Source organism: Capra hircus, chromosome 15 (assembly GCF_001704415.2).
Source record: "Capra hircus breed San Clemente chromosome 15, ASM170441v1, whole genome shotgun sequence".
NCBI lineage: Eukaryota > Metazoa > Chordata > Mammalia > Artiodactyla > Bovidae > Capra > Capra hircus.
Window position 1 is genome coordinate 76,502,734 of NC_030822.1, and position 18,766 is coordinate 76,521,499.

Here is an 18,766-nt window from a genome sequence, read left to right on the forward strand (position 1 = left end):
AAGTGATTTAAAGTAGGTTTTTATCTTCATGTGGAAACTTCAGATAGATAATGGTATTGGGGAGTGAATAAAGACCCAAAATGAATGGTTTTGTGACCATTTTCAGTATGTTGAAATATTTTGTAGGTGTTGATCTTCCTTTTTAAGATTCTCTATACCTGAAGACAAACAAGAGACTGAATTTTAACCTAAGGAGATGTCATCAGTTCAAAATAACTTCAAGACCAAAACCAAAAACAACAAATCATCATGTTTTCCTCTGGGACAAATGATTCATTTAGATGACACTCTTAGGAGAGTCCATCTATGGTGAATAACAGAAAGATTATGATGAGCTTCTCCCTTTGTCCCAAGGCAAGAATAATTCAAAACAGTCTCTGGGTATGAATTTAATTCTGTTCCATCTCAACTGCTCAAATTTCCAAAATGAATAAATATTTGTTAACATAGTCTTGTTCATGCTTGTTTTTAAAGCTGTTTCTTTCTTTGAAAACCTGAGCAGAGGTCCTTGAGAAAACCAGAAAGGACACAGCAAACTGGAACAAAGTTTGTTCTTCCAGTTAATTTATCCCCAGTAAGTGTATTATATAGCAGGCTTCTAGTTTTTCCAACTGTACTTTTGGATAAATTGTTTAACTTACTGTTGGACAAACAGTTTAATTTGCCTAATTCCAATAATGATAGTTCACAGTTACCAAGCAGTGTGTCTCAAGTGCTAATTCTACATGCTATATGTGACTAGTTGTTCAGCGTCTGGATCCTTTCCTATTCTCCTTTCACAAATGGAGAAGCTGAGGTCTAGAGAAGTCAGTAACTTGCCCAATGTTCCACAGCTGCTATGTGGAGGAAGTGGGCTGCAAGTCTAAGTAACCTGGCTCCTTAGCGCATACCCTTCCCTAGCCTCCAAGCTGGTAAAGGGAAACTAAATCATCTTTATGAAGCAAGGTGAAAGTGCATTTTGGTCCTCTTCCCTAGGAGAAAAAATAAGCTGCTTTTCCAAGTAAAGGGAGGCCCTGATGGCATGTTTGCTGCTGCTGCTGCTAAGTCGCTTCAGTCGTGTCCGACTCTGTGCGACCCCATAGACGGCCTCCCACCATTCTCCCCCGTCCCTGGGATTCTCCAGGCAAGAACACTGGAGTAGGTTGCCATTTCCTTCTCCAGTGCGTGAAAGTGAAAAGTGAAAGCGAAGTCGCTCAGTTGTGTCCGACTCTTAGCGACCTCATAGACTGCAGCCTACGAGGCTCCTCTGTCCATGTACTGGAGTGGTGTGCCATTGCCTTCTCCGGATGGCATATTTAAGAAACAGTAAACAAAGTTATAGCTTAACTGCTTTATGTTTAAAGAGAAAAATAATTCAGTAACGAGGAGTTTGGGTTCCTCATAGAGGGCAAAGCAGAGAGGGGGTCAGACAGAGGAGCAGGAGGGTGGAGTCCAGGGGAAAAGTGATTGGTGAGATGACTGGAGGTGGGTTGGTTAAAGGACATTAGGAATATGAACTTTTTCCCCCAATAGCTTGGTGGAGGGCCTTAAAAAACTCCAGAGGCTTTTCAAAATTAAGTTCATTAATATTTCAAAGGAAGAATGAAATCAGCTGATGTTTGAGTTACACTTATAAATCTTTAATAGAGCTCTAATAGTCAACATAGATTCCTTGGAAAACTGTTTTTAGTGTTGAAAATTAAGGAGAAAGTAAATACCTATAAGCAAATCTGAGTGCAATTTCAGATGCTCTCTAAATACCCCAGGTGTTTATGCCACAGAATTGAGAACAGATGTAAGGAAACAAAGGAAGTTTGATCAATGTTTGAAAATCTGTGTACATGTATGCTTCAGTCATGTCCAGCTCTATGGAAAATCTATGGACTCTAGCCCGCCAGGCTCCTCTGTCCGTGGAATTCTCTAGGCAAGAATACTGGAGTGGGTCGCCATGCCCTCCTCCAGGGGATCTTCCTGACCCAGGGATCCAACCCCCATCTCATGTCTCTTGCATTGGCAGGTGGGTTCTTTACCACTAGCGCCACCCTGAGAAGTCCAATGTTTAATACTAAGCTGCACTACTTTTTCTAATAAGCAACATTGAAATAGAATTAGCATATACTAAAATTCACTAATTTTAGGTGCATGGTTTTAAAAAATATATTCAGTAGTGTCACCACCACCACCATAATCATGATATTGAACATTTCTATCACATATATTCCTTTGTGGTCAATCCCTTCTTCCACTTCTGACCACTGGCAACCAGCCATCTGTTTTCTATCACTATAGTCTGCTTTCTTATATTTTTCATATAAATGGAATCATAAGATATGAGGTCTTCTGTGTCTGTCTTCTTAACCATAATGCTTTTGAGATACATTCATATTGTTGCATGTATCATTCATTTATTGTTTTTTATTGCTGAATAGTTTTCCACTGTCTGTATGTACTGTCAGTTTGATAGACATTTGGGTTGTTTCCAGGTTTTAGATATAAATAAAACTATCACAAACATTTCTGTATAACTATATGTGAGCGTTTTTATGTGAGCGTGTTTTCATTGTTCCTGAACATTTAGGAGTGAGGTCATTGGGTCACATGATGTGTGTTTAACTTATAACAGCCAGACCATTTTCCAAAATGGCTGCATCATTTTTGACTCTCACCAACACTCTAAGAGTGTTCCAGTTACTCTGCTTCTTGTCAACATTTGGTATTTTCAGTCTTAAGTTTTAACCATGCTGGTGGGCATGTAGCAGTATCCTACTGTGGTTTTAATTAGCATTTTCCTAATGATTGAGATGTTGAATATCCTTTCATGTATTATTTGCCACTCATAGCAAATATTTTAGCCATTGAAAAGTTGAGCTGTTTGTCCTCTTATTTTTGAGTTGTAAGAATTATTTATATGGATATAAGTCCTTTATCACATATTTTGAAAATATTTTCTCCTAATGTGTGGTGTTTCTTTTTTTTTTTTTGAAAAGCAAAGTTTTTGAATGTACATAAAGTTCAATTCACCAAGTTTTCTTTTATGGGTCACACTTTTTATGTCCTATTGAAAAATCTAAAAACCTTTGTTTAATCCAAGGCTACAACATTTAAAAACTATTTTCTTCTAGAAGCTTTATATTTTTAATTCTTCTATTTACAGGTCTATGGCCTGTTTTTTAGTAAATTTTTGTGAACAGTGTGAGTTAATCTAAGTTTTTTTTATGTGTTTGGATATTTGATTATTCCAGCACCAATTTTTTTTTTTTTTCCAAAGACTGGCCTACTATCTCCTACATGCTAGGTATTAAACTGTACTTCTTAAAACTTACTTTCTGTTTCAAACATGCAACTACTTTTTTCTTTGAGGTAAAAGAAGATCCCATTCTTTTAGGAATATGATAATACTTAACTCAAGGAAAAATGTTTGAGTTCGAGGACTAGCTGTAGGAATTCCTGAGATTTTCTGTTCTCACTTTCTATCGATTGATACTTACCCAATCTATCACCTGATCAGAATCAAGTTCAACTGACAGCCTCCCATCTTTGGGGTCACAAAACTTATGTAGAGCTTTGCTAAGCATTCAGCTTTGAGCATGTAAAGGCAAAACTTAACCATAAGAATTTAGAAACCCAACATGTACATGTATAACAGAGGACAGGAACTTTCTACCAATAGGTATAAGGACAGCTGACCCATAAACTGGAGAAGGAAATGGCAACCCAATCCAGTATTCTTGCCTAGAAAATCCCATGGACAGAGTAGCCCGGTGGGCTACAGTCCACTGGGTTGCAAAAAGTTAGACACGACTGAGCACACACAACCCATATACACAGGAAACACAAGAAATTTCCACATTTCTTGTATATGATACATGAGGACAGTGTGCACAAAACTTGCTTTTCAGCTTTCTAAGGAATGGTTCAATGCACTGGTCTCTGCTTGGAGGGTGAGGGTTGGCAGGAACATTACTTGCCTACTCCTGCTAGTTTCTGAATTGTTGGGGGGGTCATCTTTAGTGTAGCACTTCCTGCGTCTCTCTAGGTTCTCACTCCTCTCTTTGGGAGGCAGAATCGCTTATTTGATTGGTGAATTTAGGAGCAGAAACTAGGCACATGTACCTCCATCCTCACTTCTTTCTCTTTGGGCTCCGTGCAGTCTATAGGTAGCTCACTTTTCCTTGGGGAGGCAGGGTGCTTTCCAGTTCTTCCCATGACTTGAGTAAGTATGTCTCACTCTAGAATTTGATATTAGGAAGATTGCTCATCCACAGATACATTCTCTAACATAAGCTTTTCAGTAATAAAGGTGGTATTGTACTCTCCCAACTGTATATTTCTTAGTAGATTCAAAACATGGGTAGGGATATGGGTGGCAGTTTATTGAGCCTCTCCAACTCCAAAGGTCCAGACAAAATAGAATGCTAAAGATTGGTTTAATAAATGTCTTCAGTATTTTGTTATTACAAGACACATAGCTTACTTCTTCAAGGCTACAAAACATAAAATATGCTTAAACTCCAGTGAGAGTTTTGTTTATATGTAACTTCCTGTAAAAAGAATCAGGCAGCTCAAAATAGCAGTTTCACTCTTCATTCAATAGATATTTATAACTAGGCCTGATGACTTGACGTTAAAGAACAGTTCTGTTCTAATTTGAAGCAGAGTTCAGATTAAAAGATCCTTTGAGGTTTATTTTAAGTCTATGAATTTATTGGTAACTGTAGATTTTGTTCATCATGTGAACAATACTAAAAATAAGAAAATTTAAATTTTTATAATGAAACATCTCCACTCCTGAATATACTTTTCCCTCACTGATTGTAAAATCAGATGATGAATTTAATGGTTCTTTACACTGAAGCCAAGTATTGGTTTTCATTATTCGGGTAACAGTCTTTGCCTTAGGATCATATTCAAACTGTTTTGATCTACGGAAGAAATAGAAGAATCCTAGAGAGAGAGAATTATGATTAGTTATCTTATGCAACTGTATAATTTTTCCAAACTTTTCAATTTTATGAATGTAGAATACAATAATTGAACCTGAGAGAAAATAAATGTGTATATACATACATTTTATTTTACCCAGTCACATGAAAAATATTAGTTTTATTTCCCAGAGGAAAAAGCCAAGGTATGAAACATGAATTTCAAGGGGTTGTCATTTATACCAGAGGTTCTCAGACTAGTTTTCCAAAAAATGTCCCAGTGAGGCGGGAGAAAGAGGCCTCTGGGAGTATGGCCTTGGGCCCTATCTCATTTTCCTAAAGCTGCTCTGCTTTATCTGTTTAAAGTTCTGAGGTTCCATATTAGATTTCGCTAGAATAAAAGATGGCAATACTCAAAAATATCTTTACACTTCTGCTTACACCATGGTCTGCTTTGTTGTTTTGAAGATATAGTAGCTGGACTGATTCATTAATTTGCCCGAGGTTCTTTTAAAACTTGTAGATTCCTGGATCTTACCCACAGTCCTACTGCCTCAGAAACTCTAAGGAACTTGTCTCTTCATATACAAATCCTAAACTGTGTTTATTAAACTATATACATTGAAGTTTGAGAATCACTGTTCAGTTCAGATGCCCAGTCACATTTCACACTTGAAACTCTTCAGGGGTTATCTTTATCAGACATCCATGATCAGTGATAATTTTGGTACCGTTCTGCGTAGTTTCAAAGTAGTATGTCAGAGAATATAACTCAGAACTTACTATTCAATCTTGATAAGTTCTTCAAAGTTTATTATTACATGTACTCAAAGTAGTAAAATGACATTAAAATGGACACATTTAAGTTTTCGTGCTGAATTCTTTCACAGTCAGTAAAGTCTCCGAAGTATCCTAATAGTCAGGCACTGATGCTTACCTTTGTGTTGGAAAGCAGCGTCCACTTGGAGGCCAATTCCTGGGAAGTACTTTACTACTCTACGTGGGTACCCTTTGTCCATGGTTTGGGTCACTTCATCATACCTGGAGACATGGATTTGAAAGGTTTTGGGGGGACCTTTGTTACAGGGAAAGAAGATTAATTTTTTTACTGCACAACTTGGAGTCAAGCAAATATGTAGGAAAAAAGTAATCCTATTGGAAGAAAATTAGTAGGATTGATAATTAAAAATGGCAAAGAGCATATTTGGTCAGATTTCTGACAGTGTCTTAAAAACAAGGAATTATGAGGGGAAAAAAGCCACATAATTTACCGGATCGATACTATTCTGAGGAACTGTTAAATCAAAGGGCTCTTTCCGGAGTTTCGATGATTTTGACTGAATATGTTTGTCACTGGCAGCTTGGTTGGCACCACCAGCCTTATTATTCTATCTTTATTTTTATAAGCTGGAGAAAAATCTTTGATCTGACTGAAACATTCTTTTGTTTGGTGAATGCCATCCACTTAAGATTGTCTTCAACATAACACTTTTGGAAGACAGTGTTAAAGTGATGCTTTGTGGGTATTTTTCTCCAGACTGAAACAAGGGGCCAATTGTCTGCAAACTTACCTCCAGCACCAAATACCCACAAAGAAGTAGGTCTTTCTTATGCTGCGGTCACACACAGCTGCATCAATTTTCTTTACACGTCTTGGAAAGCCAAGAGTATAGATGGATTTGGGATAATCTGGTAAGACAGCATATCCTCTGATCACCCAGAAGTTGTCATCTAGGACGAGAGGGAGAGTGATTATCTTCTGATTTATTTCCTAAAGGGAGAAATAGGTGTCTTAAGAAGTTTGAAAATAATTAGATTCCTAGTTCCTTTCAGGTTCAAATCTTAAAGATTTAGTAATCTTATGTCTCCATTTATTCTTACCATGTTCTTTAGCTGCTTACATATCATTCAGTTCAGTTCAGTTCAGTTGCTCAGCCGTGTCCGACTCTTTGCAACCCCATGAATCACAGCACGCCAGGCCTCCCTGTCCATCACCATCTCCCAGAGATCACTCAAACTCACGTCCATCGAGTCGGTAATGCCATCCAGCCATCTCATCCTCTGTCGCCCCCTTCTCCTCCTGCCCTCAATCCCTCCCAGCATCAGAGTCTTTTCCAATGAGTCAACTCGCATGAGGTGGCCAAAGTACTGGAGTTTCAGCTTTAGCATCATTCCTTCCAAAGAACACCCAGGACTGATCTCCTTTAGAATGGACTGGTTGGATCTCCTTGCAGTCCAAAGGACTCTCAAGAGTCTTCTCCAACACCGCAGTTCAAAAGCATCAATTCTTCGGCACTCAGCCTTCTTCACAGTCCAACTCTCACATCCATACATGACCATAGGAAAAACCATAGCCTTGACTAGACGGACCTTAGTCGGCAAAGTAATGTTTCTGCTTTTTAATATGCTGTCTAGGTTGGTCATAATTTTCCTTCCAAGGAGTAAGCATCTTTTAATTTCATGGCTGCAGTCACCATCTGCAGTGATTTTGGAGCCCCCCCAAATAAAGTCTGACACTGTTTCCACTGTTTCCCCATCTATTTCCCATGAAGTGATGGGACCAGATGACATGAGCTTCATTTTCTGAATGTTGAGCTTTAAGCCAACTTTTTCGCTCTCCTCTTTCACTTTCATCAAGAGGTTTTTGGGTTCCTCTTCACTTTCTGCCATAAGGGTAGTGTCATCTGCATATCTGAGGTTATTGATATTTCTCCGGGCAATCTTAATTCCAGCTTGTGCTTCTTCCAGTCCAGCATTTCTCATGATGTACTCTGCATAGAAGTTAAATAAGCAGGGTGACAGTATACAGCTTTGACGTACTCCTTTTCCTATTTGGAACCAGTCTGTTGTTCCATGTCCAGTTCTAACTGTTGCTTCCTGACCTGTATATCATTAATGTTACACTAATAATATATACCTAGGAAATGCCTACCCACTCCAGTATTCTTGCCTGGAGAATTCCATGGACAGAGAAGCCTGGCAGGCTACAGTCCATGGAGTCACAAAGAGTCAGACACGACTGAGCAACTAACACTTTCACTTTCATAGTTAATAGTATGCATACCCATGTCAGCTGAGTTCATTATATTGATTCTTTTCTAATTCTGACAAAACCGTCGAGTATATTTGTTCTCCTAAATTTCCACACCCTAGTGTTCTCAAAGACAAGTGATCTGATAAAATCCACCTGGAAAGTAGGGTTGCTAGATTGAATATAAGATACCAATTGAATCTGAATCTGAATTTCAAGTAAACAGTGATTAATTTTTGGTATTCAGTTCAGTTCAGTTCATTTCAGTTCAGTTGCTCAGTTGTGTCTGACTCTTTGTGATAAATATAACCAAAATGTTATAATGGACATAATTAAACTAAAAAGTTATTTTTTATTTGTTTTAAATTGAAACCATCTTGTATTTTTATTTGCCACATCTAGCAGCCCTAGTAAAAAGGGAATATAAGAAGAGAGATGGGTTACTTTTATTTGGCAGAAAAAAAGACTTTTTAGTTTTTGTTATACAGGTTTCTTTTCTCCTGTGCACTTGCGATGATGTTTATCTTTATAGCCAGAGAGAATCCTTGGATAGTTGTTCTTTATAATAGGAACTTAAGGTCAGAGCAGAAGCCCCGTCCATTTGGCTCATGCATGAAGATTATATTCCTGGAATTAAATTATCTGCTACCTAGTTCAGGCATACACAAGGAGAAGAGGAATAATGATAAGCAGTGTTACCTTTAAACACCAGAATCTTGTCGATGGGGTTCTCATAGGCAGCGTGAATATCAGCTGGCAGAGATGGCCAGAATGAAGAGATTAATTCAAATTCAATGTCAGTGATGTCATAATAGATCCTCCATATGTGCCTGTGTTAGACAGGAAACCATACTTTATATACAGTCTATGTGTATCCATTTCAATGAAACCACTGCAAACCTAAGACTTGACTTTATCTAATTGGTTGCTATTTTCCTCAGTTTATAGCATTAGCGCAATTTTCCTCAGAAATTTTAGGTGGTTGTGAGTTCAGTTCTACCCTTGGGACCACAAAAGCCAGGACATGCCTTTGTGCCCACTCTTTTGGGTACTTAGAGTAGTACTTAGAATAGTACTTAGAGTAGTACTTAGAATAGTACTTAGAGTAGTACTTAGAGTAGTACTTAGAGTAGTACTTAGAGTAGTACTTAGAGTACTACCCATGGAAGTCTCATGAACAGTTCTCAGTGTACTTGATCACCTCATTTTTGCCAAAGCAGCAATTCCCAATATTCTAAGTCAACACCAAGCATTCTAAGAAAAAATTTCTGGTATTGATTGCTAGAATTAAAAATGTTATTATTGTCATTGCTAAATATTTCCTCAGATTTCCCTTCTGGCTGTAAAGCTCTGATGTAGATCTGTGAGCAAGAGCTGAAAAGTCCTTAGAGTTCATTTTTCTTCCCATGCTGGGAACCCATCCCTGACAAGTTGTCTCTCAGCCTCAGCTATTAGGAGCACGGTATGACAGCATGTCGTTGTTGTTTTTCAGTTGCTAAGCTGTATCTGACACTGTGACCCCATGAACTGTAGGGCCACACAGTCATGGGTGGAAGGAGTCTGATTTCACATATCCTTTCCTTTTGCCCCTATATCCTTGTCAGATGGTACATGTCCTGACACTTTGCTCTGAAACTGTGGCCACGGTATACATAAGTGACACACCATGTTGCAAGTTAAGTGCAGTAATTACATCGTGAGAGAAGAGATTTCCTACCACAGCTAACACTTTGTTGATTCAACTTCAAGGAATGGTCCACTGATGCATATTTCACAACTGGCTCTCCAGGTAGGAAAAAGACATAGTTTTTATCATTTGGTGGTTTTCAGGGTGTAGGTACTCCAACCAAGGCCAGTACTAAATCAATATGAGCTAGTTTACAAAATTCTTGAAAATTTAATAATTGGATCCCGAAATGGTATAAGCCCGGTCCAGGACATCGTTGGGATAGGTGTATTATTTTAGCTATGAAGTTTCTGAAAGTAGACCCTGGTTCAATGGCAATTAAAAAATTGGCTTAAAAAGATTTAAAACTTAATTTATCAGTGTGAGATCCCTTTCGCTGTTGCATGTATGAAAGATGGGAGCAGAAACAAGCAGGCTAGTAAACAGGCTTCTGGAGTGGGAGATGAGAAATGATGGTAGCTTGGATGAGCTGGAGATGGTGGTGGAGACGGAGAAGGGAGTGGACATAGACCATCGATGTGTCTGCAGTAGGACTCAACAAGACCTACTGAATGACTGATAGGGGATAGGATGGGGTGTAAATGAAAACAGTGGTATCACAGAGGAAAGAGTAGCTCACCTCTACCTGGGAGGGTAGAGAGAAAGGTCACAGAACACATTCTCCGAGAGGTGACATTTAGCAGGGATGAAAAAATGGAGCTCAAGTATTGGTGAGGATGTGGAGAAACTGGAACATTAGTTGTTGCTGGTAGGAATGTAAAATGGTGGCACCTCTATGGGAAGTGGAATGGCAGTTACTCAAAAAATTAAGCAGATAATTACCATTTGAAAAAAAAAATTATCAAACAGGTAAGAGGTATGTGCACAGAGTAAAACATTCAAGCAATGTAGACAGTTATAAAACAAAAAGCAAAGACACATTCTCACTATCCCAACAACTCTCTTATCCCCAAAACTCTTGAAAAGAAAAACTTCACAGGAAGTTGAGGTGTTTAAGGGAATGGGTTTACCTGCCTTTAAAGAACATTACTTCTCTGCGGAAAGTGGTGATAGCATCAAAAGTCAAATCGGGGTCACAGGCATGAGGTAGAGTGGGTCCCTTCGGCTTAGCAGGTACCTTAGGTGGCCCTGCTTTGATGACAAAAGAAATACCTCAGTGAATTAAGAAGGCATGTGGAAATACCTACAGAAAGATCTTTCCCAAGAGAATATTTTTCCTCATAATAATATTTCAAGAAGTGATTTTTCTCAATGTCCTTCCTGGAAAGCCTTCAATTCAGTTTACATATATTCAGATTTGTTGCTCACCGTAGATGGATTGGATTCCGTTGATATCGTCCTGCGAAAGTGGGTATTTGCTAGGATCCAAGGAGACGTAGTTTGGGAACATCAAGGCTGTTTGATCACTGGAGTGAGAGAGCCCCAGTGAATGGCCAAATTCATGAGCTGCCACAAGGAATAAGCTGAATCCTTAACAAAAACAGGGAGAACATGAGTGCGTTAGTCAATCAGGATAATGATTGCATCTGAGATTAGGAAATAATTGAGAGAAATGAAAAAAAATAGGCTTGTCAAACAGACAATTCTTATAACATATGAACGAACCATCATTTATCTGGGAAATTTGCCAACAGTGATAATTGGTATTAGTCACATCATGGAGAAATGTAACCCAGAGCAAGCAGATGGCAGAAAACAGGTGTCTTGAAATGGATAGTAGTTTAAAAAAAAAAAAAAAGCCACCAGTTTTGGGTTGTTGTTAGGCATCTGTACATGATCATATTTCCCCTACTTATATTCTTCAGAGATTCTCCACTGGTTGCAGGATCAAGTCCAAATACCTAAACATGGCCTTCCATGAACTAGTCCCTGCTTTTTTCCCCCAGCCTCATATTTTATTTTCATTTTCCCTGAGCTAGCCATGTGGAATCACTTGCATTTCTCATCTATGCCATGTTCTTTTTCATCTGTGTCTCTGTATCTCCATCACTTCTGCCCAGAGTATTACCTCTCTCACCCCCCTTCACCTATCTGTCCTACTTAGGCCTCAGGGACCCCCTCCAGAGTCATCTTCACAAGACTTCTTTCCCCCAGCTCCTATCCAGGTTGACTTAATTGCACCTCTCTCCACTTCTGTAGACTGAGCTTAATTTTGTCTTTGCAAATAAGTACTGCATTATTTTTTTTCTTTCCCTAAGTTGTACACCCTTTCAGTCCAGAGACCATGTCTTAATCATCTTCCTGGGGACCGATAAACTGTTTAGTAATGGGTGCTGGATATCCAGGCTTTTATTTGGATGAAAGGATGGTTAGATGCTCCTCCTGGACAAGACTGGAATACTCTGTACTTATCCACACCAGAAGTTGTACCATGCATGGTTGGAATTGCCTTTTTATTTGTCTGTCTCTCCTACAGTCTGTAAGCTTCTAAGTATATCGAAAAGACTGTCCTTGGACTTGCAGCTAAACCTATGGATACTAAGGAAAATGCTGAGCCTTTTGTGATGGAGCCTTGTCCAGTGATGTTTGCATAAAACAAACGTGGAAAGGCAAAGAATTATTTCATGGACTTTCATGCTTTTTGCTCTGGCTTTTGCTGCCTCTCCTTGTCTGGCTGGCAATATCACTGTGTGTGCTTTTGGACAGGGATGGGACGAGTGACTCTTTAAAAAAGTAATTAAAATTCAGATCATCTAAATGAAGTGCGAACTTTTATTGTGGCTCTCAAGACCCTCTATATAGGATTCTAATCTACACCACTTTAGCCTTCTGCTCCATTACAATCCTAATACTTGAGTTGGTTGGGTTATTCTGTCTAGAACACGTTTTACTCCACTTCGCTTCAGAATCCCTGCAGAGCCTTCAAGTCTCAGGTTGGTGTCACTTCCTCCCTGACCTCTGTTTATGGGCTGGAATTTCTTTTAGGTGCTCCTATTACATTGCCATAGTTCCTTTTATCCCAAGGTTGATCATACTAACTTTAAATGCCATTTATGGAGTGTGCCGTCTAGACTGTAAACCCCTGGAGAGCGGAGTCTGTGTCTTGTACACTATTGTATATTCCATTTCTATTACAAAGAGTGGATTAGAGTAGATTTTGAGTGAAGGATTGTTGAAAGGCTTCATTTACTATTATTTGTAGAGCATTTCTCATGTACTGACAACATTATAGGCTGTATGATACAGTAGAAAAAAGATTTCATTTCTGCCTTCTTGGAGATGCAACTAAATAGATACGTTTGGGCATTATACATCAGTAACTTTGTGAATATTTTTTTTCCTCCTAGAAATCACTTAATCATCACCATTATCATTAGTATTAATAATCACCAAGGTAATTATCAGTGTTAAACACTTTCTGATTGTTTGCTAAGGACTGGTGCTTTGCAAGTTGTTTTTTTTTGCCTTTATCATAGATAAGTTGTGTCATCTTCCTGCATGTAAGTTCCCCCATGCCACAGACCACTGCTCTTCTCCATCCCAGCCCTGCGCCTGTAGTGCTCTCTGAGGGCTGTTTCAGTTGCCTGGTGCCAGTACATGTGTGTATGAAGCATTTACATTCACATACAGGTTTGAAACTAGCCTCAATTTGGGAGAGTCCCAGGAAACCCTCACCATGTGTTCAGATCTCTCTGATATCACCATGCAATGACTTCCAAACCCTTAGGAAGCAGTGGGATTAGCAGATGACTGCTGGCTATTGCTTTTACCGGAGTTGCACTAAGACTTCTGTGCCCTTTGCATAAAGAGAGCCCACATATATGTAAAAAGGTATATTATAATATAGCCAAATTTTCTATTAAAAAATGTTTGATTAGAAGTTACAGATGCTTGAGATTTTACATTTTTATTAGAGAACAGGAAAACATTTTCCTGTGTAGGTCAGAAAGCTGAGAGTTACAAGATTAGGGATCCCCCAGGTCCAATAATTTCAACCCTGAGGGAATGTATTATAATAAAGCAGTTACAAAACACCCCTTTTTAGTATTGCTGCCTGGCTATCCACCCAGAGCTTGGTGGAGTGCTATGTTTATCCTCTGCTTTGCTCAGGCAAGTTTTGCCAACTTGGGGCCCAGGACCCGCTGGATTTTTTCATAACTCATCCCACACATCGCCTTTGGCAAGGGGCCAGTTGCAGTATGGGGAATAGTACTTTTACCACTAAATGTTGGAATTAATGGGCTTCCCAGGTGGGAAGCATCTGCCTCCCAGTGCAGGAGACATGGATTCAGTCCCTGCATTGGGAAGATTCCCTGGTTGAGGTCATGGCAACCCACTCCAGTATTCTTGCCTGGAGAATCTCACGGACAGAGGAGCCTGGTGGGCTACAGTCCACGGGTGGCAAAAGAGTCGGATACAACTTAGCGACAAACAGCAACAAATTGGAACTAACAGGGATAAAGTGATAATGAGGGGACTTCTCTGGTGGTCCAGTGGTTAAAAATCTGCCTTGCAGTGCAGGGGAAATGAGTTCAATTCCTGGTCAGGGAACTAAGATCCCACATGCTATGGAACAACTGAGCCCACTTGCTGCAACTAAGACCCAATGCAGCTAAATATAAATAGATAAATATTTTTAAAAAAATGATAGTGTAACCTGAGACTAATCTCTGCTTCTAGAATATGCCAGTAAAGCCTGGCTGAGTGAGGGGAGTCATTCTGACTTTGGTGAGCACTAGAATTATTTCCTATACCTGCCTGATTGGATGTGTCCACACGACCTTCAGGCCAAATCTAGGAAAACACTGGAACACATCTCAGCAGGAGACAGACCCGGTCCCTTCAACTCCTCTGTCATTTGGATCCTGGGGTCACCCTACCTCTTTCACTTTCTCGGCTGTAATGTTACCTCTGTGGCAGTGCAGCCACCACCTCCAAACTCCCCCTGAAGTCCAGCCAGCACGGAGTCCTTTCCCCTCTTTGTTTCCTAGCTCTTGGAAGAACACTTCCATCATGTGCTCAGACTTAGCAAGGAGAGGCCGTGCGTCATTTTGAGTCACTGGCTTTCAGTTTTGCAGAAACTATGATTGACTCACAGACTCCATAGAGTTGTGTGGTCAGGACTGAATTGTGGCCTTGCATACCACCCACCAGAAAGCCACAGCATCCTCTTTCCTGGAACCCTGGAAACCAGATACCAGAGAAATGATGACTGTGGTCAATGACAGAAAAAAAAGAGTAGGGAGAATCTGAGAGTCTACTGAACTGCTCCTTTGTTAGAGGTACACATTTTTACTATAAAAATTTTGTTTTTTTAATTTGAAATGTAATAAAATATCTCTTATCTTCATGCCAGGGAGGCCCAATAAGAAAAATAAAATCACTGCCCATGGCCTAAAGAAATAAGTCAAATATAAAGACCAGGTTCCAATTCTTTGGCAGACAAGCAAGAATTAGATGAAGAGGTTCATGTATATAAATGGATGTCCTATGGGCCATGTACCCACATAGCATCTTTTAATCACTAACTTGGAATTACCACCTCCCAGAGTTTTCTTTCAATCCTCAAGCTAGAGATGACTTCTGCCATTGGTGTAATACACAGTACTTTCTTCCTTGTATGGTGGTGAGTGGGTCTAGGCCTTATACATCACCCAAGATCATGAAGCTCTGAACTTTTCTAGAACAACTTTGTGGTCTGCACGACACCTTGCATAATTCCAGACACATAGTGGCCCTTCAAGCATTGCAGATGTATGAAAGAACATATGAGTAAGGGAAGAATGTTCTGATCATAACAGGATTAGTGGCTTTATGAAAGTGCTGTGTGGATAAAGCTGTGAACTGTACAAGCACAGTTGTCTGTATAGATATTGAACACTTTCATCAGCGTCATCTGGAATATGAAACATCATAGGGAAACTGGGAAGTAAAAAGCAACTAATTGCAAAGCTATTCCTTTCAGGGATTTGATGAATAGTAACATTTTGTTCGTAAAGAAAATTGGACTTACCTACTCCGTCCTTGGTCCAGTTCTCATCCTCATCAAAGTGAGTGTCTCCACCCAGTCCCAGACCCGGGGGAAAGGCGTGGCCGAGGACTCCCAAGGGGCCGTCGAAGTAACGAGGACACCGACCGTGGACTGGGAAACAGCGGGGGAAGAAGATCAGCCTCGTCAAAGCTCCCAAGATGAAAATGGCTATATTGCTTTCTCTGCTGAAAACCTTACCTCGGGTCCTAAAGGCAATCATGATGTCAGCAATCCCTTTGGAAATCTTGGTGAATGTTAGTGGAGTGACTTTGCTCCACACTTCTAAACCTTTTTGGATAGCCTCATCCACATCAGGTCGAGCCATATCAGGAGTGTAGTTTACAATTCTTACAAATTAACAGATATATATCAATTGGCTGTTATACAAGCATGTAAACACACATACTAGGAAAAGAAAACAATTTCTATTTATCCATCACATGCTGCAGTAAGTTTTGGTATGGTGCTATCGCTACATTTGTACAATGCTTTACCATTTAAATTAGGTACTTTTACATGTGCTATATGTTAATAATTCAGTCTTTCATCTGTGCTATTCATCAGGTAGTATGATTGCACTTAGACAAATGAGGCTCAAACAGGTTAAATGACTTCCCTAAGGTCATGTCTTAAGTGGAAGATCATTCATTTTATGCACAGAATTTGCTGTGCATATGACTCTATGATATGTATCTTCTGAAAAGAACTGAGATTCGTTTTCTCAAACAGCTTATAGAAATCAGTTTTATACATGTGTCATATATTAAGTCTCACTTGAGAGCCACAAAGAGTTTGTTTCTCAGGAAAAGCTCTTGCTTTTGTTTATATTCTCCATTTTGCTAAATCTACTTTTACCTCAATCCCTAAGGCTCAAGAAGAAGAAGGAAGGACTATCAGACTTTTTAAGGCCAGCCAGGAGGGCTCTGGAGCAGTGGTCAAGGCCACTGACTCTATCTCGGGTCACAGGCACCCTTCAACCTCTTTCTGCCGATAAGCCAGCCCCTTTGTTTGTGATATCCAAGGTCCACCTGAGAGTTGACAATCTAACTCATACATGTCTCCACCATGAGCTGGTTGTACTCCATTTTCTCATTTTCCCTTGAGCACACTTCAATTGTACCTTTAAGCATCTGCAGTCAGACTGTAGAGGTTCTGGTCCTGAGTTATTATGGAGGTGGCAGAGGCTAGAGATTAGAGCATATTTGCAGAGCCAGTCTGCTGAGAAGAGCTGTGCAAACTGGCCTATGCTAAACAAGCTTTTTTTCCTTCCAGTTTCTCCTGTGTTTAAGGTGATAATAACAAGGGTGCCTATGTCACAAGTTTTTTGAGAGGGTGGAATAAAACCTATCAAGCGCTAAGCACACAGGAAGTGCTGGGTAAAATAAACCATTATTATCTTTGCTTCTTAGAGATAATATTCACATTCATTTAGATTAAGAGCAGGAGCATTACCTGTAGGTGAGGTTGTACTTCTTCCACCCGGGGAGAGTATAGCCATACTGACCCACGTCAGGCACCCCACACCTGGGTGTCTTCATGATCTCCAGAGTGTTTGAGTCCAGTTTTCCAGTCACTGTCAATCCAAAGAATGCTTGCATTTCACGGATTTTGCCATCTAGGAGACTTCTGTTCCTGCTTTGAGCAAGATGACTCCCTTCTATTTCAAGAGAGTAGAACTGGTTGAGATACGCCTGACCGAAAAGACAAAAAAAAGGCACAGACTACAGGGGAGCAGACCTCTATCTCAGGATGAGCGAGCTTTCCGAGGTCCTTTCCGGCAGCAGGAGGGGAAAAGGAAATAAATAACAAGGGAAAGGAAGGGGAGAGGAAGAAAATAAAGAGGAAGGAGAAGAGTCACCCTCTCTTTCAGTTTCCAAAAGCTCATTGAGCTGTGTGTGACCAGAACCGGCTACACCCATAGAGCTAGGGAACTCCAAACTTTAACAGACGAGGAGCATGCTTCTTCTATGTGTGGGATGATCTTGTGTCATACACATTTTTACTGTTACTTTCATTTGGTGTTTCCTTGAAATAAATTATGGAGAAAATGTGATTATTCACATGTAATCACATTTAAGGAATTCCATCAAATATGGCGAAGTAACTGGATTGATTTTTAGAGGGAATCTCCAAAGCAGCCTGGTTTTCGTACATGTAGGATAAGGAGCTCCAAACTACAGTTGGGTCCCCCTGGCTGGTCTTCAGATGCTTTAATGGAGATCTCCGTTCTCACAGAGCTGACCCTGTCTCTGCTCACTCTCTCCTCACTTGTATCCAGTGCTTAAATAGCAAATCCTGCCTTTCTCCCAGCCCACTCAACTCTCCACGCCCCACCATTCCTGATGTCTTTAGGGCCAAGGAAAGGATGATCAGCTCCTCACAAAAAAGTTCAGGACTCTTTGGTAAGAATGAGCTGTCTTTTTAGGTCCTCGGACAATCAGTAAAGTGAAATTGTTATGGATAGCCACAAATGACATTTACTGAGACAGTACCTGAGTCAGTTGCAGGTTCTCCTCGTCTTCCGTCCTTTGGTCTGCAGGAAATGCAGAGGACAGTGTTGCAAAGACCAAAAGCAGAAGAAGGTTCTTCATTCCTCTCTCTCCAGTTGAAGCCTCGTTCTGTTTGCATAGAATTTAGAAAATAATAGTGAGACGTGGCATGAATTGGCTTTGTATTATCCTTTAATTAAAAACAGAAAAGGACATTTGCCATGGAGTGTGTCATGATATGCTTTTTTTTTTTTTCTTAGGTTGAGTTGATTTCACAATCATGATGTACAATTTGTTTGGTAAATACAGTCACTGTTACTATTGAATTAAAAATAATACGAACTGAGGCTCCAAGCTACTTTTGCCCTTGCAAAGTTGGAGGCTTTCCTATGCATAAATTCTTGGGAGTTGAATAATTTTTTTTTGAACGAAAGCCCACAATATTTGTATAATAAGATAATTTTCTTTGTAAAAATTTTAATCTTTTGTTGTGATCACCTGTTATGCTTGCAAAATTGTAATTTGTTGCTTCTTTGCTTCTTCTGAGGAATATGATTTCACATATTGCCTTGCTCTTGATACAGATACTTCCTTAGTTCCTGTCTTCTAATAAACAAGACATGTCTGTTTTTCAAAAAACAAAGTTTTCAAAGACATGGTATTGTGAAAACACAATTGATTTAGGAA

General features: G+C 39.7%; 1 protein-coding gene across 2 annotated transcripts; it reads right to left on the bottom strand.

Annotated features, from left to right (window-relative positions):
- MMP27 (matrix metallopeptidase 27) lies at positions 4,388-18,202 on the bottom strand. 2 transcript variants are annotated; one of them, XM_005689364.3, is made up of 10 exons: positions 18,083-18,202; positions 17,043-17,281; positions 15,789-15,937; positions 15,573-15,701; positions 10,928-11,089; positions 10,630-10,747; positions 8,632-8,762; positions 6,473-6,632; positions 5,839-5,942; positions 4,388-4,923 (listed from the first exon to the last, which is right to left on the bottom strand). In XM_005689364.3, exons 1-10 carry the CDS (start codon positions 18,179-18,181, stop codon positions 4,682-4,684), a joined length of 1,533 nt encoding a protein of 510 aa, XP_005689421.2. In that variant the 5' UTR covers positions 18,182-18,202; the 3' UTR covers positions 4,388-4,681. The 2 variants fall into 2 exon arrangements, with proteins under 2 accessions (XP_005689421.2, XP_005689420.2); XM_005689363.3 differs by having other exon boundaries at positions 4,603-4,923; positions 10,630-10,750.

Bases quoted from the DNA above. Each gene is read 5' to 3' on its own strand.
- MMP27 (XM_005689363.3), bottom strand. From the start codon at position 18,181: ATGAAGAACCTTCTTCTGCTTTTGGTCTTTGCAACACTGTCCTCTGCA. The intron at 17,282-18,082 runs GTACTGTCTCAG...CTTTTCGGTCAG, and splicing joins AGAACCTGCAACTGACTCAG to GCGTATCTCAACCAGTTCTA. The intron at 6,633-8,631 runs GTAACACTGCTT...CTCTCGTCCTAG, and splicing joins CAAGATTCTGGTGTTTAAAG to ATGACAACTTCTGGGTGATC.